This window comes from Penicillium psychrosexuale, assembly GCF_028828465.1.
Source record: "Penicillium psychrosexuale strain IBT 29551 chromosome Unknown utg000003l, whole genome shotgun sequence".
Taxonomy (NCBI): Eukaryota; Fungi; Ascomycota; class Eurotiomycetes; order Eurotiales; family Aspergillaceae; genus Penicillium; species Penicillium psychrosexuale.
The window spans coordinates 4616976-4640899 of NW_026643188.1; the positions used below are offsets into that span (position 1 = coordinate 4616976).

The 23924-nt window shown below is 50.0% G+C and overlaps 10 protein-coding genes across 10 annotated transcripts; 7 read left to right on the forward strand and 3 right to left on the reverse strand.

Annotated features, from left to right (window-relative positions):
- Positions 1-83: 83 nt before the first annotated feature.
- On the forward strand, positions 84-1849 carry N7518_005591 (uncharacterized protein; the record flags this gene model as incomplete). The annotated part of the gene is made up of 7 exons (XM_057186518.1): positions 84-311; positions 560-602; positions 781-1097; positions 1149-1317; positions 1366-1500; positions 1560-1613; positions 1671-1849. 7 exons carry the CDS (start codon positions 84-86, stop codon positions 1847-1849), a joined length of 1125 nt encoding a protein of 374 aa, XP_057043288.1.
- A 304-nt stretch (positions 1850-2153) lies between these two features.
- On the reverse strand, positions 2154-4492 carry N7518_005592 (uncharacterized protein; the record flags this gene model as incomplete). Its single annotated transcript, XM_057186519.1, has 8 exons — positions 2154-2387; positions 2455-2983; positions 3033-3158; positions 3226-3345; positions 3414-3706; positions 3768-4147; positions 4212-4276; positions 4338-4492. The coding sequence occupies 8 exons, from the start codon at positions 4490-4492 to the stop codon at positions 2154-2156; spliced, it is 1902 nt and encodes a 633-aa protein (XP_057043289.1).
- A 1257-nt stretch (positions 4493-5749) lies between these two features.
- On the forward strand, positions 5750-9768 carry N7518_005593 (glycoside hydrolase family 18 protein; the record flags this gene model as incomplete). The annotated part of the gene is made up of 5 exons (XM_057186520.1): positions 5750-6239; positions 6310-7430; positions 7565-8892; positions 8944-9129; positions 9195-9768. 5 exons carry the CDS (start codon positions 5750-5752, stop codon positions 9766-9768), a joined length of 3699 nt encoding a protein of 1232 aa, XP_057043290.1.
- Positions 9769-10051: 283 nt separating this feature from the next.
- N7518_005594 (uncharacterized protein) lies at positions 10052-11539 on the reverse strand (the record flags this gene model as incomplete). Its single annotated transcript, XM_057186521.1, has 1 exon — positions 10052-11539. One exon carries the CDS (start codon positions 11537-11539, stop codon positions 10052-10054), a length of 1488 nt encoding a protein of 495 aa, XP_057043291.1.
- A 1423-nt stretch (positions 11540-12962) lies between these two features.
- Positions 12963-13985, forward strand: N7518_005595 (NAD(P)-dependent alcohol dehydrogenase; the record flags this gene model as incomplete). The annotated part of the gene is made up of 1 exon (XM_057186522.1): positions 12963-13985. One exon carries the CDS (start codon positions 12963-12965, stop codon positions 13983-13985), a length of 1023 nt encoding a protein of 340 aa, XP_057043292.1.
- A 542-nt stretch (positions 13986-14527) lies between these two features.
- N7518_005596 (uncharacterized protein) lies at positions 14528-15835 on the forward strand (the record flags this gene model as incomplete). Its single annotated transcript, XM_057186523.1, has 3 exons — positions 14528-14791; positions 14829-15009; positions 15096-15835. 3 exons carry the CDS (start codon positions 14528-14530, stop codon positions 15833-15835), a joined length of 1185 nt encoding a protein of 394 aa, XP_057043293.1.
- Positions 15836-16461: 626 nt separating this feature from the next.
- Positions 16462-17653, forward strand: N7518_005597 (putative protein N-terminal asparagine amidohydrolase; the record flags this gene model as incomplete). The annotated part of the gene is made up of 3 exons (XM_057186524.1): positions 16462-16639; positions 16735-17075; positions 17141-17653. The coding sequence occupies 3 exons, from the start codon at positions 16462-16464 to the stop codon at positions 17651-17653; spliced, it is 1032 nt and encodes a 343-aa protein (XP_057043294.1).
- Positions 17654-19711: 2058 nt separating this feature from the next.
- Positions 19712-20623, forward strand: N7518_005598 (basic helix-loop-helix domain-containing protein; the record flags this gene model as incomplete). Its single annotated transcript, XM_057186525.1, has 2 exons — positions 19712-20228; positions 20283-20623. 2 exons carry the CDS (start codon positions 19712-19714, stop codon positions 20621-20623), a joined length of 858 nt encoding a protein of 285 aa, XP_057043295.1.
- A 1267-nt stretch (positions 20624-21890) lies between these two features.
- On the forward strand, positions 21891-22297 carry N7518_005599 (uncharacterized protein; the record flags this gene model as incomplete). Its single annotated transcript, XM_057186526.1, has 4 exons — positions 21891-21908; positions 21962-22002; positions 22064-22132; positions 22207-22297. The coding sequence occupies 4 exons, from the start codon at positions 21891-21893 to the stop codon at positions 22295-22297; spliced, it is 219 nt and encodes a 72-aa protein (XP_057043296.1).
- A 304-nt stretch (positions 22298-22601) lies between these two features.
- N7518_005600 (putative extracellular cellulase CelA/allergen Asp F7-like) lies at positions 22602-23880 on the reverse strand (the record flags this gene model as incomplete). The annotated part of the gene is made up of 2 exons (XM_057186527.1): positions 22602-23012; positions 23068-23880. The coding sequence occupies 2 exons, from the start codon at positions 23878-23880 to the stop codon at positions 22602-22604; spliced, it is 1224 nt and encodes a 407-aa protein (XP_057043297.1).
- Between the last annotated feature and the right edge of the window lie 44 nt (positions 23881-23924).

A 23924-nucleotide genomic window follows, 5' to 3' on the forward strand; every position in this document is an offset into this window, starting at 1 on the left:
ACTTGCGACGCGAGCCTGGGATCCAAAACAAGCCATATTCGCTCGAAGTTCGGACAACACGCGATATGAACCAGTGTCAAAAAATGACGCGGAATCTTCTTAACATTCTCACGCGTCCCTTCAAGGCGTTTCGCCAGTCGCCCTGGGCATTATCGTCCGCCCTTCCATCCCGAATCGACGCGTCCTTGCTGGTTGAAGAGGAGAACTCCCCCTACTACGAACCAGCCTATTTTTATCCGGCGCGGATCGGTGAAATACTTAATGACCGGTATCAAATTGCGACCAAGCTTGGCCACGGAAGCAGATCGAGTGTATGGCTTGCAAGGGACCTTCACCAGTTCGTATTAGCCTAATCATATTTTAAGGTATTTATTGACAGTTTAGGTGGCGCTGGTCGAACGAGCGATATCTGGCTCTTAAAATTAACTCTAATAATTCCCACGCAAGGAAAGCTGCTGGTGACGTTGAGCTAGAGGTTCTACAGCTTATAACGAGAGCGAACCGTTAACATGAGGGCTGGCGTTTCGTTCGAAAATTACTTGACTCTTTTTCTGTCCAGGGAATCTCAGGGAGTCATGTATGTCTCGTCTTCGAGCCTTTACGTGAGTCACTGGGAAAATATTGCCAACGATGGCAAGATGGTGTGATGCCACCGGAGATTTTTAAAATAATACTCCAAGAAATACTCCAAGCGCTTGATTATCTCCACACTGAATGTCATATCATTCATACCGGTAAGAATTCTGATTTGTGTTAGTTAACAATATGGTTCTTATTCAGAAACAGACTTAAAGCCGGATAATATCATGGTACAACTGGAAGATCATGGGCTCTTATCCCAGGATGCTCGAGATGAGTTTGAAAACCCACTACCTCAGAAGCATTGTAATGATGGACGTATCATCTATCTATCCCGGAAGGACTATGGACCGCTGAAGAAAATCATCGGGCTGATTGAAGTCGTCGACTTTGATCTAGCAGTCCAAGGTGATATTCTTCAAGATGGCTGTATCCAGGCGGAGGTATATCGTGCGCCAGAGGTCATTTTTGACAGAGGGTATACGTATAGTGCTGATATATGGAGCCTGGGAGTTATGGTAAACAGTATTCCCCTAATACTAGCGCAGATAACTAACCATTGAATGAAGCTATGGGATTTTCTAGAAGGACGAACACTGTTTGAATCAGTTGATCCACACATCGTTGGAGACTATGATGACGCAACGCATCTTGCGTATATAACGTCGCTTTTGGGTCCTGCCCCTAAAGACTTTGTTCGCCGCGGCAAGAGGACATCGATATTCTATACGGCTGCTGGTAAGTAAGTCTTTCGATTAAATTATATAAACTAACACTGCATTTCAGGAACACTCAAAAGAGAAGACCTTGTGCCTAGTAACTTTAGCTTTGAAAGCACCATCTCAAAGTTTAATGGGGAAGAAAAGAGGATGTATATTAAGTTCGTCAACCGGATGATCAAATGGAACCCCGAAGAGCGAAGTACGGCGAAGGAGCTACTGCAGGATCCATGGCTTCACAACGATTATCCGCAAATATAGGCGGAGTATGCGGGACTGTGGAGTACTTCTCTGGGCCATTCTTTGACAACAACGGTATTACTAGGTTTCCTATTTCGAACGCATTATTCTCAGACCAATGAAACATCTTAGGCCGCTTCCTCCTTGAGGACCAGATCCCCGACCGCAAACTAGACGACACAGCTTCTTTTCTTGAGGAAGAGGAGAGGGAAGCATTTCTGGATTTCGTCAAGGGAATGCTTGTTTGGCATCATGATGCGAGAAAAATGGCAGGCGAACTGGCCGGGCATCCTTTTCTTCAACTAAGGTAAACAAGAGCCTGATTTCTGCGAGCGTTTGCTAGCGGAACGACTTGACTTCATGGTTGATCCCAGTTCGGCGATGCCATCAGATGACTGGTTGAAGCGTTATGATATCGATCTTGATCTTAGGCAACTAGGTGTCACCACTGAGTGTTCTACGGGCGACTCACCGCATATGTATGCCCAGGTGGATGACAACATTACATTTGAACCCTTCAGCTATTCATCCATGCCGACTCTCAAAAGTGAATTGAATGTTTACTTGGAAATGGTATATACATTGAGAAACTCCTCTTTTATAGACTGAGCAACATCACGACGTACAAGCACCGCTATAGCAGTTTGACCCAGAACAGTAGTCACTGGTACTTCCACAATAACCAGACGCGGAACAGCACGTCCCAAACTGGGTACCAGTGCAGGTCTTGTTTCCGGCAAAATTCGGGCCACATTCTCCATTTGTGGACGGGCCGCCATTATCAGTGTCACAACTGCCAGAATAGCAGTTCCCTGCACCACAATAGGTGGTACCATTGCCGCAGTAGCCCTGTGTCTATGATCAGCGACTGCAGTGAATAGGAGGGATGGTCATGAATGGATACTGCATCACTTACGTATATACTACAGCAGTTTCCGAACTTGGGAATACAAGTCGTGCCCCCATAATCAGGTCCACAGGTGCCGTCTTGCGTCGCGGTGCCGTTGCCTGTGCTGACACAGTAATCTGACCCGGTTCCGCAGTAGCCAAATGGCGAGCAGCAGTCGCCAAAGGCACTTCCAACACAGGTAACCCCCGCAGGGCACGTACCGTCCGTTGAGACTGTCTCAGGGGTGACAGGGGCGACGCATATGTCGTAATTAAGCCACAGGTTGCCGCAGGTGGAGTTAAGGTACGGGTTATACTCTTGCAACTGGCTAAAGTTCAGACCGAAGCGCAGGTCGATGGTAGAACAGTCGTCACCGGCTACAACGAGATAGTAGTTACCGCACTCGCTGATGGTTCCACTTTGGGTCGGGTAAGCCGCAGTGGCTGCTGTGTAGTAAGTAGGCTCGCTGGTCGCGCCAGGCGCCGTGATGGTCGCGTTGGGTTTAGGAAACGTTCCTCCAGGAGCACTTTTTTCTCGCCGAGTCTGGTTAGCATCACTCAATGCCGCAAATGCCTCTATTGTGTCCTTCTTGATCTTAGACTTACCTTTTACATACACGCTGTCCTGCTGCAATCCCTGAACAACTGCCCTGGATATTAGTATTCCAGCTAAGCAATTGAGCAGTGGTCACGGTGTAAGTCGAGTTGGAATATCTCGTGGCAAGGCCGTCACTATTTTCAGAGGACTTAGCACAGATTATGGTCTCGTGGCTTCAGGCAACCATTATGCCCTACATACCAACTTGGTGTATCCCAAACCGTATCGATCTCGCATGGACGGGGGAAACAGGTAGCCTCGTCGAAATAGCAAGCGTAATCCCCAGTGGCAACTCTAGCGTCACCTGTTGATATATTGTACCTAATTGCCGCATGCAGCGCATTAGAAATCAGCCAGCCCACCAACTATTGGGGGAATGCCATCCATACGTATCGCAAAGATCATTGCAGGTGAGCCAGTTTTGCAGCGGCTGCACCATTTGACCCAGACAAGTCGGTGTAGTTGTTGCGGAGGAACCTGTCGTCGTTACGCTGGTGGTGGTAGTAGCCGTTGCCGTCCCTACGTATAAGGTGGAGGCTGAAGTGCTGTAAGGCAGCGTTGTTGAGCAATTTGTTTGAACAAGGTTGAACTGATCGACTAAATAATCCGTGAAATTGGTAACTGGTAGCCAAGGATTCAGGAGACGTTGCCGATACAGATTCAAGAAACACTCATTGCAGAACTACGCCCAGTTAGTAGACAACCTCGATGGCACTGATGTACTTCATAGGGAGTTCACATACCAATTTCTCTTCATATATATTAGTTAGAGCGGACATGTCATCACTGATATCACCGACGTCAAAATCTGGATCGGCACATTCAGGCGCGACTGTGCTGTTGTCATCACCATCGGCGAAGCACATTGTTGGATCCCAACGGATATAGTCACTTCCTTGCCATGTCTGAGAGACCAGGAAACACCAATTTGATGAACTGTCCTTCATGCATACAAGATCGGAATTATAGGTAAATGTCAGTGGTAGCGCTCTCGCCTTGACCACGACATTGCCCTGGATTGTGGTCTCTTCTGCACAGACTGTTGCAACATTATCCTTCCAGAAACTAAGGGACGAGACACAGTCTGTCGTGCAGAGGTTCTCTACCTCAGCAGTCGCCCAGACTTTATTTATTAGCTTCGCTTCTTCGTTGGCAGACAACAACATGTTTGGACATAGCAGGCTTACAGTGGATGTCTGCCCCGTGTCCTAATAGGCTAATGGCGGTTTCATTGCAAGAGACGGTGGTGTTCCTGGTGAGGTGTTAAAGGGATAAGACATTTCAGGGAGACGGAACCAGAGGCAAGTACTCACAGTGCTGCAAGACACGTACTACTCAGAGAGAGCCCAGCAATCAAGGCGTCTGCATCATAGTTTTTGTACAGCGCAAAATCGGCCGCAGCCCAAGTTGTCCATGCCGTAAGCAGGACAAAACAGAGTCTCAAGAAGGAGAATAACATTTTGTCCATTGGGTAGGCAAGGAGCTATGATAATCGAATTGCTCTTTGCACGAGGATGGATTGGACGGCATGAGGAACAGGAATGTCCGGGCACTTTTCTCTCTTCCTCGCTACACGAAGGGCTGCTTGGAGTGCCCCTCCTCGATGAAGATGCTATCATTTATCCCGCCGGTTTCCCCCTGCATGATACAGGTACTAGGATATTTCGGGCAATTCGGAAGCTCGTACCTTGTGACTGCGGACTTGGTTTGCTTCCTGTTAGCCTGCACAAGGATACCGGAGATTAGGTGGCTGCTTACTCGGGATATCTCGTCTATTTAGTCACCGGCCCCGGAGGCCAGTCTCTTGCAGCCAATGGCCGAAGCGACATGTGAAATCTTCCCATAATTGACTGCTAGTACTTCGTTCAACTTGGGGGCCAAAGGAGATCTAAGCCAATCGGAATATAAATACCTTATCCAGAGCACACGTGCGGGGTTCCCACTCAGGAATATATCATTAAGCGAGCACTTGAGTAAACGGTCTAAGGTTACATCTGGGCTGCATAAGAGGTTTGAGGTAAACAATGTCAGATTTTAGTTAACTTTCGCAGATGCTTGTCATGGTTTTCGGTTGAACCGAGACCGAAGTTCTCCCGTACCTGCACGAGCCATCATATCATGGAGTTGATTGTGAAAGCAATTGACAAGCCGAAAGACCCAGAAGTGACGCTCCAGGACCTTATTTGGCCTAGTACTGCTCTTAGTATGGCTACTCCTCCTCCAAGCCTCACCTTCCGTCAGGTATTAGTCCGCTTTCCACAAGCCCCTCTATTTCCGCCCCGGGGCCGTCAAGAGAACGGATGAGTACGAGAACATCCCTGCATTCACGGTGGTCCAGATCTCCGCGGATTCTGCCTAATGGCCATGGACTTTGGACTTCAGCCCTTGGTGCAAGCCTCTGCAGGATCCTTCGGGGAAATAGCTTGTTTGGGCAATTTGGTGGTAGTTTGAGGAGTAGGATACCCCCTGGCGTGCATGCATCCACCATCACTTCAGTAATATGGATGGAAAATAAAGGGCGCTGGCGTGTGACCAGCTTCTCGTCTTCTTTGCCGTCATTTCCGCCCCCCTATCTGTGCCAAAAGAAATTGTACCCTGTCTTCTCCAGAGGCTGGAGGTTGTTGTGCCGTTGCTCCAAAGACTTCAACGACAAAGGTCAGAGTGGCTTTTGTTCATCAGTCCCTCATTGATACCATTTGCGTGTTGAGCTTTGGCAGCAGCTTCAATGCGAATCCTTCTGCCAGCGCTTCTTGCTCTCGCAAGTTGCGGGATTTCCCAAGGTCGTCAACAACCCCATGGGAAACGCAACCACGCGAAACCATTGCCAGAGTTCACTCCAGTGCCCCAATTGCCAAAGAACTCGTCTTCGGCCCTGCCGCCCCTCTACCAGCCCTATTCAAAGAACAAACCTAAGTTCGAAAACGAGGCCCTTATCCGGCAATTGTCTCAGCATCCAGGGCTAAGACTTGACCATCTTGACTCTGGCCCTGGCTCTATGCGCAAAAGAGACCTTCCCGTAGGCACTTGCGCACCTGGAGTACCTTGCACAAATGGAGCATGTTGTTCAAACACTGGCGTTTGTTCCTACGCCCCCTCGAGTTGCGGGGCTGACGTCTGCATTTCCAACTGCGACGCGAAAGCTCCTTGTGGGGAATACGCCAACCCCGATAACGCAACGTGCCCGCTGAACGTGTGTTGTTCGCAATATGGATTTTGTAAGCCTCAGATTCGCTTGGAAATTTCTCATTTTTGAGAGCAGATGCTGACCCTTATTTTACCCCCCAGGCGGCAGCACTGATGACTTCTGTGGCACTGGTTGTCAGGAGGGGTTTGGCGGCTGTGGAGCAGCTCCGACTCCTTCTTGCTCTAGTGGTAGCAACTCTGCGGCTGCGCGGCGCATCGGGTACTACGAGAGCTGGGCGACCGAGCGGCCATGTGATGTTTTTACACCTGAAGACCTCGAGCTGACGGGTCTGACGCACATCAATTTTGCTTTCTCATACTTCGACCCATCTACTTTCCAGATCTCGCCGATGGACGGAAATGCGGCCACACTTTATTCGCGCTTCACGGCGCTTAAGGCAAAACAGCCAGGACTGCAGACGTGGCTATCAGTTGGCGGCTGGTCTTTCAATGATGCAACGAATACGCCAGACACACAGAATGCTTTCAGTAACATGATCAGCTCCTCGGCAAATCGCCAAGCCTTCATCACTTCCCTGCGCAATTTCATGCAGACATACGGCTTTGACGGCGTGGACATTGACTGGGAATACCCTGCTGCCGACGATCGAGGCGGTGTCCCAGCCGATTTCTCCAATTTCCCAACCTTCCTGGCTGAATTGAGGGCCTCGTTCGGTAGCGGATTGGGAATCAGTACTACACTTCCATCTTCATACTGGTATCTTCAGCATTTTGACGTTCTGGACATGGAGCCTAGCGTCGACTGGTTCAACTTCATGAGCTACGACATCCATGGCGTCTGGGACTCGAGCAACAAGTTCACGGGGCCTTACCTCCGCCCGCACACCAATCTCACTGAAATCAACGACGGCTTGTCCCTGCTGTGGAGGGCCGGAGTTAACCCATCCAAGGTTGTGCTTGGGCTGGGCTGGTATGGGCGCTCCTTTACGCTCGCTGATCCGTCTTGTACCACGCCTAACGGCGTATGTCAGTTCACCACCGGCGGTACTGCGGGAGAGTGCACACGGTCATCCGGGACGCTTTCCAACGCCGAGATCAAACGTCTTCTAGCGGCCGGAACGGGAACCGAATCATATGATGCCACTGCAGGAGTCCGCTGGCTCACCTTTGATACGAACCAGTGGGTAAGCTTCGACGATGGAGCGACAATGCAGCAGAAGCTGGCCTTCGCTAATAGCCTGTGCCTTGGGGGTATCATGATTGTAAGAGACCACTTTTTACCACAGTCACCAATTGCCTTCCTTCGTTTCTTATTTTTTTCTTTGCCCTCTCTCTCACTCTTAACACCATTTTCCTTTCTTTTTTTGGAAAACATCTAATCAAGGCTTTCTTCCAGTGGTCGATCGATCAGGACAACACAGCTGGCGACAGTATGAACGACTTGATGGGCATCGGTACAGCAAATGGGGTGTCAGAGGCAGCTGCCGCTTCATTCAAGGAGCAGATGGCTAATGCTACGCTGCAGAACGCTGTTGTATCGAGCTGCTACTGGTCACTATGCGGAGGGGCCTGTACGACCGGGTATTTTGATGTAACTGATGCCCGCGGCCAGATTGCCGGCTTCCAGCAGAACTCCGTATGCCCTCCAGGCGAAGCCCAGACACTATGTTGCGCCCCAGGAACCTCGATGGGCACCTGTCAATGGGAGGGTTTCAGGGGCGTGGGAATGCCTTGCTCACCGGCATGCTCTGACCCCAAGGCCACCATTGTCGCCCGTAATACCAACTCGTACGAGATGAACGATGGAGGTCAGCTTGAAGATCTGACTTGTACTGGTGGCTTCCAAGCATATTGCTGCACGGAATTTGTCCCTTCGTCGATCACCAATTCAGGCAACCTCTTGCTCTATGGCCAGACTCCTGTGCTCAGCAAGCGAGACGGTTCTAATCATGGCCTCAGTCTCTATGTAGGCGACCACGCGGTTGAAAAGCGTTCTTTACCCTTGCTAGTCTCCGGGTTGGGCGCTCTCTGCCTCGCTGACTTGCTCCCATCGATCCTTTCAGCACCGTTGACTTTTGGCCTATCTCTTGCCGCGGAGGGGGCAATATGCGCCGCTACGGCCGCTGCCGTCGTCGCTACTGCGGCCATCATCGGCTTTTCAATTCTTTACAACCTGGTTGGGTGGATTTTCGGCGGATCCCCATCTAAACCCAACGTTGGCGTCCCAACAACAGTAGCGGGCCGGTCTTCGTATGGCCAGTGGCCGATTCTCGACTTTAGCGGCGGCACCACGACGAGTACCTGCGATTGTGTGGTCACATATACGTGCCGCTATGGCATGGGTTGGGATGAGATTTGTGATAACCAAAGGTGGGGGATCGACAAGCTGCTCAACGGAAAGACTGTCTATCAGCCATTGCCAACGAGCCGCGCTGCCGGTGCTAACCAAGGACTATGGAAAGGCCAGCGCATAGAGGCATACCGAACCGCGGCCCAATTAAAGCTCCCAGGCAAAACGTGGCGATGTCAAGTTGATGAGTTTCCTATGGGCAACCTCGCGGAATCAGGAAATAACGCCCCGCAGGCTTGCCGTCTAGTCAACGGCCCTGCGAATGCAAAACAGGGAAATGATTACAAGATGTGGAAGTCGGCGCAGTGGAAACCTTGCTCGACATACCGCTCTGCCGTGTGCAACAGTAGGGACAGTGGGCCGCCTGCAACCTGGTATGTAAAACCGAAGCTTCCCTCATGCGATCATATCTGACCTTGAAACAGGGCGTTTGGGGTGCTACCCGCGGGTCGCGGTAGTGGCAGTGGAAAACACTTCATAGATGCTTATGGTTTCGACGAGCAAACGGCCGGCTCGCTTTGCTGGGCTACATACACTTACACCGAGCAGCCTGGAACTATCAGCACCTCCACGCCTGTCGACCATGGCTTCCGCGTTCTTGATGATGATCCGTATGTTTCCATCTCCCAACTTTACTAGGTAGTCAATGTATAGCTGACAAGACGATGTTGATAAGCATGTACGGTAACGCCTATGGGTGGCCTCGACAGTCCTGGCGCATCGATCCAGCTCCATTAGCGAACATGGCAGACCGGCCGTATGACTCCCAACCGACAATATTCCAAAGAGGCCTTCTCGCCAACGACACATGGCCCGAGGAGCATAGCGACCCCGCTGGCGTCTGCCACGCTGACCTCAGATCACTTGGCGATGACAAACAGGATGCTTATCTCGACCTTGATTATGATAATCTCCTCTTTGTCGATCTGGATGGCAAACCTGTCGACGGTCGGACATGCAATATCATCTACGAGGATGACGACCCGCACTCCGAAGTGCGTATCGTACTTGATGAGAATGGTAAGGTCGTGGAAATATATATGGGCGACCCAGATGCTGGCTTGTGGACTAGGGAGGCGCTTAAAAGTTCCAATTCGGACAAGGTGACTGTTGATCCCACCACCGTCACTGTCATGACGGGTGTCCCGGCGGGCAGCGAGTCCCGACCCACATTCCCTGCGAGTACGACTGGGCTCCAGACAAGATCGGGAACCGTAGTGACACCCGCGCCGTATGTGTACGGTCTTTGACAGCATCAACCATGTCAATGACGAACGAAACCTTGGAAGCTATGGGGGTTTATAAATATATCATCTGATATGACGGGCTTTTGGCTAGGTTGGGAAGATATGAAGAAAATGGAAGGATCGAGACTAAATTTGTAAATAAATCACAATCGTTTACGAAAATGGCTATCCTCGTGACTGGTTTCTTTTGAAATTGCACATCCCTCTTCGGCCCTGGTACCTCCATTTCCGCAGGATAGAGCTCGGAAATCGTCTCCGGATTGAAGGCAGGATGGCACTGGGATATCTACCATGTGGGAGGGATATAATAATCCTCCCAACGGTCCGATTCAGCATCTCTGAAAGTATCGATAGTACCTTCTACCCCTTCCGGCCCAATAGACCAGACGCCTTTTTCAACCAGCTTGCGCCAACAATCCAACAAACGCTCCAGCCGCTGGGGGCGGTAGTAGTCACCACCAAAGGGCTTGAATCCATGCTGAAAGAGCTCTGAAAAGCGTCCCCTATCAACAAACTGCCCATCGCTTTTTCGTGCGCCTACTTTCCTGCTCCAATCATCATTGAAGGTGAACGGGAGCAACAGCCGAAATCCCTCCTCGGTCGGTTCATCACCGTTTCTCTCCACTGCCTCAGTATACAGGCCTGCAGAGACGCGAGACGGTGTGCACGTTTTAGTGCACGTTGAATAGAAGTCCGACAATAACCATGGACTTGTTGTTCTCGTGAGCTGGATAGGACGCTGGTCTCCGGTATCAGCGGGAAAAAGACATACTGGTGGTGCGGTGTACTCAGAGCGGGGTAATACGCTGAATGGCTGCGCTGCCACAAATCCAGCCGAGTCAGCCCGGGGCAGGAGAAGGCCCGGAGCGATGTAGTGGAACCAGGGCCGTCTCGCGCGCGTCAGAAACAAACGCGCAAAGGAGGGATCAGGCACCGAAGCGGCGTCCAGGACAGTTGATGCGACCAGTGGCTCTGGATTATCCGCATCAGTCCCGGAAATGGGGCTGATCGGTGATGGTGGGTTCGGCAGCTGCGAGATGCGCGCCTCAATGGCCTGACACAGCCGATCCCACTCGGCGACACACGTAGTAACCTGGGCTTCGCTATAGGGCCGCCACTCCCAGGGCCCGATTTTCTCAAAGTCAAATAGGGCTGGCTCTTTCTTAGGCGAAGCCACAACTTTTCCAAGATGAATAAGGTCGATCCAGTGGGTGAGCAGTGTCTCTAGTGGGTTCCAAACGTATCGATTATCCTCAACTGGAAACCCGTAGTCATAGGCATCAATATGCATGAAGATCGCGACGCGATGGAAGCGTTGGTGGTAGATAACACTGCCACTACCGTCTACATGCGATATGACAGCGTACAAGCGCATCAGGCTGTCAATCGGCTGGTCATGCATATCAGCTTCAGCTTCCTCAAAAAGGTTGTTTGGCCCATCGATACCCCATGCAAAAACATAGAACGGGAGGTATTCGTGAGGATTATCAAAGGGAAAAGGAGATATCATAGCGGTGTCAAGGAACGCCGCCAGTGACGGATCAAGCCTTGGACGACAAGCTTCAGCTTCAGCTTCATCACCGAAGGTCGTGAAAAAGTTGTCGTTGGCATTCAGAGTTGCCAGTGGGCGGCCTTCAGCGAGCCAGGCATATTGGATCAGGTAGTTGTGTAGAGCTGCACATCGTGCGTAGTCCATTCCTTCGAGATCATTTCGTGGAGGGTTATCTGGCCTGACAAGCAGGCTGGTGATGTCCGGAAGTTGAGAAAGATCCATTGAGAAAAGGGGTGTGTGGCTGTCAAAGGGGTCAATATCACAGCCTCTATCCAAAACACCGAGGACCAGATTAGAACCCTCGGTCGTCAATAAAGGACAATGTGGTATGATGAAGTGTTGAACCTGTTGAGTGCGGTTGGTGTACGGAATTAGCAAGCTGGAAGCCGTGCCTTAATTCTACTGATCAGCTTTGAATTCCCACATGTGCAGCTATCATGTACTGGTTTACCCCGCTCTCAGGTACGAAGGTGTATAGCGGCCAACAGTCGGATGCCTGATTTTACTGGTTTTATAGGCTAATTGGGACTAGCTCTTACCATTTTTAGACCGCCTTTAACTCAATAGTTACATATGTACCATCTTTTGAAAGTACTAACAGTTCCAGAGCAGATACTGGAGGATAAAAGCACATGACAGAACTCTGAGAATTATGGTGCCAGTGTCAGGAACCAGAAATTTGCTAGAAGTTGAATTGCTCGACATAGCAAGCGGATATTATTCGAAGAACTAATGGTCGGCTTACTTTATCAACATGAATTTGACACAGTTCAGGTACGCGGCTCTATGAGTCGGATAGTTTATGCCGCTATTGTTCATTGGATGGATGGATGGTTTCATATACTCTGGCCTCCTGTTTTTAGCCTATAATGCAAATACATGATTATCTCCACCAGGTTGTTCCATATTTCCTACGATGAACTTTGAGCCTCACCGTGAAGGCCTGTAAAGAGTGAGATTGACAGTAGTCAAGATGTCAGAATATCGTAATAGTAAGGTCATGGAAGTTTGAGATTACCGTCAACTTTAGTGAGTTTCTTTAGCCCTGCTGAAATAGAAGGCGCTAGTGACGAGGAGGCGCGGCGAAACTAGTCCGGTATGCATCTACAAATATGCAGGGCCAGTAAGTCGATGTATATACGACATTGACAATTTTCTTTAAAACTGTCTCACGGAGTTTTCAGGTGTCTCGGTGCAGACTTTTTGATCTCATATTACTGTGTCTGCTTACTAGACAGCATCTCCTCGAAATATATATTTAGACGCTATAGGGGAATGCTATATCCGAATGCCGGGGAGACGTCATTAGTGCTTTATAATCAACTTTATGCATGGCCTCGGGAAGTTTAACTTTATTTTTTCTCCTATAGTTTTGCTCTCTACCGCTACATCCTTCTACCTTTTTCTATATGATACTTTCGTGGTAATTGGTATTTTGGGGTCTTCTGCTTTTTTTTTCTCTCTCGCGGTACCGCTAGTAGTAGCAATTACGAGAAGGACAACTTTGATTCTTGGATCCTCCACGGATTCGCTGACTAAGGCCCGACTCTACGTCACCTGGGCAGGCTACGCCACCTCGTCCAGCTACTTCTCAGCTCATCCTTATCGCAATTAAGCACCCTACAGCTTCAATCAATTAATCGCAATGGCAGAGAATATGAAGGCGTGGCAGCAGGCCGCTCCTGGTCCCATCGAGGAGAAGCTGAATCTCGTGGACAACGTCCCACGCCCTAATGCAGCCACCCTCAAGAAAGGCGAGATTCTCGTCCGCGTTATCAGCGCTTGTGTCAACCCGGCAGACTACAAGGTCATGGAGGCGGGACTTCTCGCCCGTGCCATCGTCAAGTTCCCCAAGGTGCTAGGCATGGACCTCAGCGGCACTGTCATAGCCGTGGCTGAGGGATCGACGGATGTCAAGGTCGGCGATAACATCCTTGGCCGCGTCGATCCCGTTAAGTCGTACGGTTCCCTGTCGCAATACGTGGTGCTGCAACGAGATGGATATGCCGTGCTATCCAAGGGCGTGGATCTCGATCGCGCTGCTGGGCTGCCCACTACGGGGTTGACGGCGTACCAGTGCATCAAGCCCTATGTCAAAGCCGGTGACCGTGTATTTATTAACGGCGGCTCCGGAGGAACGGGAACTTTCGGTATCCAAATTGCGAAGGCCCTTGGATGTCACGTCACGACATCCTGCTCAACCGCCAAAGTCTTCCTGGTCAAGAAACTGGGTGCCGACACAGTACTTGACTACCACAAGGACGATATCGTGGCTACACTCCAAGCTGAGGGCCCAGTCTACGACCTGGTGGTGGACAATGTTGGCAACTCGCCGAAAGACTTTTTCTCCACGACGCCTATGTTTCTTAAACCAGAGGGTCACTTCATTGGCGTTGGGGGCTCCCCATCGCTATCCACGGCCAAGAATATCGCCAAGGGCCTACTGTTGCCGGTCGCACTGGGTGGCACGCCGCGTAAGTTTGTTTCATATCTCACCAAGAATGTACACGAGGACTTCGAGCAGCTATCAACGTGGCTAGCTGACGGTACCATAACAACGATTATCGAGTCTACCTTTGAATTTGAGCAGGTAATTGAGGCCTACCAGCATCTGAAGGTGGGCTCCAGTGCGGGCAAAGTCATTGTACACGTCTCGCCCGAGATGTGAGGCTGCTGCACACTGTACAAAGTTCAATGAACGATCTTCATTAGTTTCTCAGTGGATCGATATCAATTGTTTACATATGTTATTCTTGATGCTTTGCAAATCGACAGGCTGTACAAATTCATCGGGTCTAGTTATTTAAACTTCCCTTACGTCATAATGCTCTTCCATCCATGGCTGGCCCACTTGCCGAAGCATCAAGTGTTATTTTGTAGATCCACGGGGAAAGAGAAGATACTTGAAAACACATCAAAAGACTAAAAAGACTAAAAAGACTAAAAAGATACAACAAGGCCGTATACTATACCGAAGAATAAGCCGATTCATCACGTGATTTGTTTGAATCGCGATTCACCCCTTCCTTCCCAGGGAGCTTCATGGATGTTCCCCCAAACAATCAACATACCATGTCACGCTGCTTGAAAATATTCACGCACCCTTTAAATATCCAAAAAACACTGGTCTCGCCTCGACCTTCAATTGCAGTATGCCAATCCCTTTGGCGTCGAAAGCTCAGCTCGGTGTCCGCGTGGCCCGGCACCACAATGGCAGCCAACCACGCCGAGTATAACTGGATCGAGGACGTGGAGCACCTTGAAAAATATCAGCCTGGGGGTTATCATCCTATAATCATCGGCGACGTGTTACATGACCGTTATCATATTGTAGATAAACTTGGCTTTGGGGGCTATTCAACGGTTTGGCTTGCCCGAGATACTCGTCTGGAGCGATATGTCGCTCTCAAGGTCAACATATCACAATCGGTTCCGCGCGAGGCCAAAGTCCTCAAAGCTCTGTCATCTTCGCCGGTACATTCCGGGTATGGTTTAGTACCTGTTTTTTTAGAAGAATTCGAAGTGCAAGGTCCTAATGGACAACATACCTGCTACACGGTGCCCCCTGCGCAATGCAACCTTAGAGATGCTGCCTTTAGCCGTCTTTTTTCCCCTCGATGTTGCTCGAGCACTATCATACCGAGTCGCACAGGCCGTTGCTTATACACATTCACAAGGCTATGTCCATGGAGGTTTGTCATAAGGATAACATCTATTTTGGAGACTAGTAAGCTAATATTGTTTGTTGATTTAGATATTCATTTAAGCAACATTTTAGTCAAGCTCCCGTCAAGTTTTGATAAGCTCTCTATCAAGCAATTCTACGAGAAATATGGCGAACCCGAGATGATCCCTATCACACGATGTGATGGAGAGCCATTACCCCCTAATGTTCCGACTACGGCTACTTCGCCACTATTCCTGGGGAAATATGCGGAGAAATTCTCATTGTCCGACGCGCACCCGCTTCTAAGCGACTTTGGTGAAGCGTTTTCCCCTGCTTCGGAAATACGCCTTGGGCAAGACTGCAATACGCCAGCCGCGTTTCGGGCCCCAGAAGCCAAGTTCGAATTGCAAATCCCGCTCGCTTATCCCTCGGATATCTGGAGTCTTGCTACCGCAATATGGGAGATTATGGGAATAAAGTCTATATTTAGCGCCGATTATATACACGAGGATGAGGTAACGGCTCAACATATTGATGTACTCGGACCTATGCCATCGGATTGGTGGCAGCGCTGGGAAGGACGACCCCGATTTTTCGATGACTATGGAGGTCCAACGGAGTCTTATAAGAGAAACAAATGGCCTCCGCTTGAGGAAAGATTTGAGATCTGTATACAGAAATGGAGACGGAAGTTTGTTGGAAGCGAGATTGAGGAAGACGAGAAAGCTGCGTTTCTAGATTTGATGCGCCGGATGCTATCATTCCGGCCAGAAGAACGACCGACTGCTGAAGAGGTGCTAATGTCAGACTGGATGGTTAAATGGGCATTACCCGATTGCGAGCGGTGCTAAATGAAGGCATGCTCTGTGTATCAAGAAAATAAATACGCCCATAGGCTCTTGGACCCAAGGTATGAGCACTACTGACCGAACACTACTAACCGAATCGATATTGCCTTGGGGGCTACATCGTAGCGCATTTATGTGTCTAGGCCATTGGTGTGCTCTTAATGTTTCTTCATAGTCTATGCATCTCCACCTTAAAATTGAAACATTCAGTTGAAATCTATGAACATTACAATGCTTGTGCTGGTGAATTTAGAGAGGCCAGATAATCACCCCTAAGGCATCAATTTTCATGACCCGTGGCCCAAAACGTCGCCCTCCCTTCTAAACTACAACCAACCACGGAAGTAATTGCTCTTGACTTGGACTCGAAGTCACAATATATAAATAATTGTCTCGAGTGGATCTGGATCTAGTCCACGGATTCCGACCCGCCCGTCATAATTCTGTCGAAAAACCTGCCCCGCTGTGTCCGCGGTGGGACCAGAAGACGCCAACTTCATACCTCGACCACGTCAAGAATACCATTGAGTTCAGACGTATCTCTTTCACGATTCACTAAGAAACTCCCGATTACACAACGCGTGTCGCTTCTAAAATTCAGAAACTTCTCAGCCTCACCGTCTCACAAGATGAGGATTGCAACCCTTCAATTCGCGCCGAAGCTAGGCGACCTCAAAGGCAATATTGAGAAAGCAAATGCCTTATTAAAGACTGGAAAGACTGTCGCTTTAGATGGAAAAGAGCTTGGGGTCGGGGTCGATCTGTTGAAGCCTGATATCTTGGTGTTGCCTGAGTTGGCGATGACAGGTACGTACTCCAACAAACTCATTGAGCAGCATGAACCCCGTCTCTAGCATTTGACTCAACCTGTGTAAAAATTTCACTGGCTAACGAATAACTAGGCTATAACTTCCCTTCATTGGAAGCGATTAAGCCATATCTGGAGCCAGCTGGTGATGGCCCCTCTGCCTCGTGGGCGCGTGAAACTGCTAGACGCTTGCGATGCAAGGTTTGCGTGGGGTATCCAGAGATTGAAAAGGATTCTCAAAATCCCGACAAAGTCACATACTATAACTCACTCCTTGTTGTCGACGAGAACGGGGAGTTCATTCTCAACTACCGAAAAAGCTTCTTGTATTACACCGACGAAACATGGGCGGCTGAAGGTCAAGTTGAGCGAGGGTTCCATGAGCTTGAATTCGGTTCCAAGGGCGCGTTATCTTCATTGCACCAGGGTGAGCAAGTTCTATCCGAGAAAAAAAGATCGCGACTTCGTTTGGTATCTGCATGGATATCAATCCGTACAAGTTTGAGGCGCCATTTACCAAATGGGAATTTGCAACTCGAGTTCTTGACTCCAAGTCCCAACTTGTCATTTTGTCCATGGCCTGGTTGACCACTCTGAGCCGGGAAGAGCTAGATGCCTTGAAGGATAAGCCCGAGATGGATACGTTCAACTATTGGCTTCAGCGGTTCTGGCCCCTGATACAAAAAAGGATGGAACATGAGGTGGATATTGACGGCGGAGAGGCGGCAGATTCTCCGAAGAAGATCGTCATTGTCTTTTCTAATCGGTCGGGCGAGGAGCCACCGGCGCGGTATGCGGGGACAAGCGCTATCATTGCTGTGACGCAACGGCCCACTGTCAATGCTGATGCAGGGTCAGGTGCGCACGCCCCCGATGAGGAAAGTGAGACAGAGGATGCGGGCATCCCATTCGACGTCAAGATACTTTGCTGGGACATGCTAGGCGCCGCGGAGGAAGGTATTTGTTTCGCGGATACTACGGCAGATCCGCAAATGGTATTTGCACTGAAATAGGCGTCTGAGTGAGGAGCGCACTGGACGCGTCAGACTACCCCCAGATATTGCAGAGTCTATGAAGAGATCGAGGGCGCTCGCGACATGACATTAGGAAATGGCATTTCGATCATCCGAGTTTCTGTCATACCTCCCACTCCCAGAATATACACTAAACGGTGTATATCTCAGTTTCATGGCGATCCTCCTTGCAATGTGAACTCCACCGATTGCCACAGGCTCATGTGCAGGTGATCCATGTGATAGGGGACTCAAACGTGATGACATATGGAAGAAGATCATCGAGATCGCCACAATCTTCAGGAAAAGCTCAAATACTTAGCTTAATATCGCATCTGGAATTCTTAGGTCTTATGATCACTTGATCTTCACGTTCATCAATATGCAGGCAAGATACTAGGGAAGGCCCTTTTGGATATCCGATGCAACCCTTTGGAGATATGGTGGTGTGAAGGTCTTGGGGAATTCTATTTCAAGATGCTTAGTCTGAAACATGTGATTCACCTCTCCCCCACCCCGATGAGGGATCAGAAGTAAATCGATAACTCAAAACGAAGTATGCTGAGATTGTAGAAGAACTCGTGTTATATCACGATCTAGACCAGCACACCCACCACATAATGCACTACTTTGTTTCCCATTGCACCACCGTCCCGGGATATTCCCCTGTTGTGATTCCTGATTCAGTTGAAGGCAGTATTCAATACACTAGCCGGTCTAGCCAATCATTTTTCAGGGAAACAAGGAGGGACAGTCGCTTCTGATCAATGCCGGGTATATCGAATATAGTTAGTAGGCTTCTAGTGAGTCTAGACTACGCCGCTATACTTGCCAAATATGTGGGTTCATGAAGTTCTTTGTATCCAACGGTCTGATCCCCCCCCTAGTGGGTGAACATAGCCCGTGATTGGCCTAGAAGATACCCGTACACGTGATCTAGGGAATCCCCCTCCGAGAGCCGGCGGCCAATCAGAGACCCAGAAAGGAGGTGTGCAGCAGAGGGGCACGGGACGGCTGCACATGACTTGCGTTGAGCGATGGAGGCGTAGAATCCCCCGGGGGAATCCAAGCATTTTAGTTGGTTATCTTCAGCTCCTGCTGTCGGTTTCGTTTTGGCTGAGTTTGCAAAATTGTCTAGATCTTCAGGGCTCCCAGGTGGCTCATTCGCGGTCTGCGGTATGCTTACGTCAGTCGATCTTTTGGAATAGGTCGATCAGGTGACTTACTGCGCTCTCGGTCGTTCTGGCCCGCCGGACTCAGCGCGACTCCTCCTCTTGAACCACCTCCTTGCCACGTGAGCAATCCATCTTGAACTTATCCGCTACTCTACATCTTCCTAAAGAAACACGCTTTCTTATTTCTAAATTTACCGCAAGGTAGATTGCTAAGTCTTTTGCATCTCCTGCTATTGGCTTCTTCAAATTTTCATCTTTACCAATTTCGCGCGTCTCAATTTCGAATTCGGGGTTTCGCAGACAACGTGACCTGCGTCTTGTTGTTGTCAGGCAGGTGACTTCCTGTCAGGTGATAAAGAGAGATCATCCCAAGGTACGGCTCCATCAATGCCCCATCTTCATCCGGATTTCCTCATGTCATTGCACCTCGCGTCGTGATGTTTATCGCAAGTGGTCTCCTTCACGATGCTGCCCCCTGTGTGACCTCATCTGCCTGCAAGCCATCATGACGCGCTCCTGATATCTGCAACCCCGCGGATGTCTCGAGGCATCGCATTATATGCGGTCGCTTGAAACGTCACTGCCTCGTAGAACTATCCCCATGCACTGCCGCCCGCTAGAACAAGACTGGCGATGGCCGAGTCCGACGCCTCCCGGGGATGCCTTACGAGCGCGTCGGATTCACGCGTCTGTTTACTTCGCGGGGTGCCCACTATCTTCCCGACTCGATCTCTCAGGCATCAACTTACCCCAGGCTGCATTGACATTCCAGTCATATTGTGCTCTTCTCATTCTCCGAGACTTATTTGTTTCACTTACTGGTCACTAACCACTACCACTAATAGGACGATCGGCTTTAGCGCTTAGCATGTCTGATCCCAATATGAACAGCCCGGATAATGGCTCGCACAAGCGCAAGAGAGACGGCTCCGAGGATCTAGGCGCTGACTCGCAGCGACTTAACCGCTCTTCCCACGGAAGCAACGGCAGCATGGATAACCAGCACAACTTCGGCCATGGAGGCCTCGGCAACTACGACCACGGGCTTCCCAACACCGGAGCCGAACTCAACATTGATCAACAAATTCTTCAGCATGTTGGTCCGCAGAACGGCTTGTCTGACGATAACGCGTTGACTGCCAATGCTAAGGCCGCTCTAGCGGCACACACCCCTCAACACAAGTACCCCCCTCCTCCCGATTCCGGCTTCGATGCGAGCAACCTCACCCAAGGGTTGTCCTTTGGCGATGATATGAACCAGACTCCCATGGGTGGTGGTCACAACCACAATTCGACTGCTGCTGCGGTCTATGCCGCGCGCGAGGCTCAGAGTATGAACCAGAAGCCTACCGTTGGTTCTCCCGAATGGCACCAAATTCGCAAGAACAACCACAAAGAAGGTAACAAGAACCCGTCTGATCGGGTCCTGTTTGCATTGCTGACCCATGCCTTAGTTGAACGTCGCCGCCGCGAAGCTATCAATGAGGGGATCAACCAAATTGCTCGTCTTGTGCCGAACTGCGATAAGAACAAGGGCGCGATCCTCCAACGTGCTATTGAATACATCCTGCAGCTCCAGGAAGAAAAGAAGAACATCGACGAGCAATTTGAGAAGCACAGTCTGACTGCTAATCATGCTATTGCTGAGATCAGCGTTTCGAACTCCAAGCTCAAGGGCGAGCTCGCTCGGCGCAACAATATCGCTCACAAGTGGCTGACACGTTGCCGGGATGCCGGCCTGGAATTTGATGATTACGAGGAGTCGAAAGAGCTAGAGTCACTTGAGATGGATTAGGCTTCTCACCCTTATTCTTCTGCATGTGCTACGACTTGTTGCGTTCCGGAGGTCAGGATTTGAACATACCCTCATTTCTCTGTTTTTCCAATCTGCTTTGACAGATCTTTTCTCTTACTACCATGGATGTTTCCTCCAAATCGATCTCACCTCACCATGAACTTCTCATTACTACCCCTCCTGTTTCCTCGAAATGCGTTCCCCTGGCATTCATTCTGAGTGTTACATTTCCCATTGACTACCCTTGCGACTTGTCTGCGCAATTTTCTCTTCTGTTATTGCTTTCCCCTTTGATAATTCTCTGCTCACACATTTGCGGTCTTTGTACCTTACTCGGGCTTTGTTCTTTCTTCTTTTTTCCCTTTCATCATTAATGGATTGTGGGCTGGCGAATCTACGGCTGGGATGGGTTGCCTTGGGATGGAGCTGCGGGTTGAATAAGTCCTTTTTTTTCGAAACTGTTTTATTAAATCTCTTTCCTTGTAGAAGTTGTGCCATATTTGTCTAACCAGTAGATTGGGATACCTTCCTATCTGGGGCTGAGGTGGCCCTGACCTCGGGAGGTCCCGAGCCCGAGTCTCACCCGTCCCTGTACGGCTCTGTACGGTTAAAGCGTCGCACAGATTGGCTACGTTCAATGCACAACCTATAGGATAATGTATTGGCTAGTCTCTGAACTCCATATTTCGGGGCTTTGCTTTGCGTCTGCTAGTCGAAACACCGAAATCGGGGGGCTCCGCTTCCAGGCGCAATACTACCTATACATGCATGTCCATCAGGAGGGGCGTTCTTAGTATTGCCAACAGCATGTTTGTTTCCTTATGCTTAGAATTACCCCAAGTAAGTATGAGCACGGCACCCCAGGTTTCAGGACTCTATCTCCTTCGTGTTATCCCTTGTCTCGACAGTGATGTTCTATTAGGAAAGACGCTTTCATGAATGCGATAGGACAACTGATAATTTGGGAAGATGTGTTGTCCCTCGGTGGGGTTGCATCATTAGCGACTGCAGGTGCCCAAAACAAGAGCAACAAGTTCTATGAATATCTCATAAGGCGTCATTGAAGTTTAGCTTCAAACATCAACAGCCAATACTATCAGATAATCAGCCACCAAGGTCATGTGCGGAGATAACACAGCCCTGATCAGCTTAGATGTCGAACTACCCCTCTATGATGTCAACGCGGAGATCCACCTCCTCCTCTTCTACTTAAATCTACTTTCTCCTAGTCTCACCACTACACTACATTTCTATTAACTATCTCAACATGCCTTCTTCCTATATTGTGAGCCACTAACTAACACATCCCAGCCATCCACATCTTGCTAACCCTCTTAGATCACGTGCAAGCCAGACGCAACCGACGACGAGGTCAAGGCGTATGCATCTCACGCTGGTATTCGAGATACAAGATACACGATGCTAACACATGTCTTTTAGCGTCAAGGAGCATGCCAAGGAGCAAGGCGGCAAAATTGGACACGAGTACTCGTTGATCAAGGGCTTTGCGTGAGTTATCCAGAACACTCTATCGGTCTTCTTCGAGAGTGGGATGGGCTAATTCTCGGTCTTGGTGTTTACAGTGTTTCTTTCCCCGACGGGACAGTCCACAGTCTGGACTCGAACCCTCATGTCGAAAACGTCGAGGCCGATCAGGAAGTGAAGACACAGTAATCGTCTGTCAGATATGAGATTTTGCGGACAGCATACACAGCCGGAGGTCAGATTCGTTAGCGTGTTGTATCATGGCCTATTTGGGTTATGAGGTATACCACTGAGTCTTTAAACCAGCCAACTACGGATTTATGAATAGAGCAAATGAGCTATATGATTCAGACAGAGTGACCTTGTAGATCGACATTGCTATAGTAGACTTGGATAACCCCTAACACAGGAATGAATCCGTTCGCCAAACCACCACATTGAATAATATCAACAGAAGAAAGAATAAATATAAAATGGTCCGCGCTCAACCAATCTACAAGTTCGACGCAGCAGTAACCGAAGTGCCAGACACAACCGCGACATCCTGAACAATAACAGTGTTGCCACTAGCACCAGTAACCCGCACATCAACAGTGCTAGTCCTGAACCCAGCATCGTACTCGAAGAAGTTGTAGTACGTGCGGGTCGTGCCCTGCCACGTACTACCGCCATCGGTGCTAACATCCAATGCAGTCACAGCCTCGTTGGCATTAACAACCTGCATCGAGAACCAGTACGGGCCGGTGCCGTCCTTGTTCTTGAGCTGGAGAGGTCCGTCCAGGTCGCAGGACACGTATGACCAGGTCGTCTCGATGACGCCGAGGGATGTATCTGCGAGCTCGGCGAAGGCTTCGTGGAAGAGGTCGAGGTGGTCGCTTTCGCATTCGGGGCATTGGTCGACGATCTGGTTTGGGTTAGATTTAGTTGGTTAGGATGGAAAGGGAGGGAGCTTGGCTTACCATTGCGGTGATGGAGTTACCACTCGGGCCGGTGACGGATACACAGGTGCCGCAGTTGGCTGCGTCATCCCAGCGCTGGAGGGAGAGGGCTGTGCCGAAGAGGTTGCTCGGGAGGGTGTAGCCGGAGAACGAGCATGTTCCGCCGCCGACATTGCCGCCGTAGAAGGTAGCTTCGCCGGCAATGGAGGCACCGAGAGATACAGAGATGGCGGAAGAGGAGGTGGTGGAAGAGGAGGCAGCGGAGGAGGTAGTGGAGGAGGATGTAGTGGAAGAGGTGGTAGCGGAAGAAGTGGTAGTGGAAGAGGAAATAATGGAAGAGGTAGAAGTGCTGGTAGCTTCGACGGCAGCTTGAGTGGTGGAGGTCTGCGCGGCGATGCTCTTCACGACTGGAGCAGCAATGGTCTGGACGACAGCGGCAGTCTCAGTTGATGCAGTGGCCACAACTGAGTCGGTCTTGGAAGCTGCCTTCTGGATAAATGCGGTCTCGGCAGCAGAGGCTGACGAGGATGTAGTCTCGACTGAGACAACTGCGACGGGGGTCGAAGACACCACGGCAACGGCAGTAGACGACGAGGCCACTGTGGGATCAGCGGAGGACTGAGACTCGACGCTAACCGGAGTAGCCGTCGGGGTAACTGTAGTCTCCACAGAGGTCGCCGAGGAATAGGTATCCACAGTGATGGTCTTATAATAGACGCTCATAGTATAGCCCTTCGGGCAGAATCCGTCATGTTCGCGGGCGCGCAATGGGCCGGCAGACACAGTAGCAGCGCTGAGAAGAGCGGCCACAGAGGCCAGCTGAAGGTACTTCATTGGATATATAGACGGAAGTAAAGAATGAAGGGTTTTGCAGGACG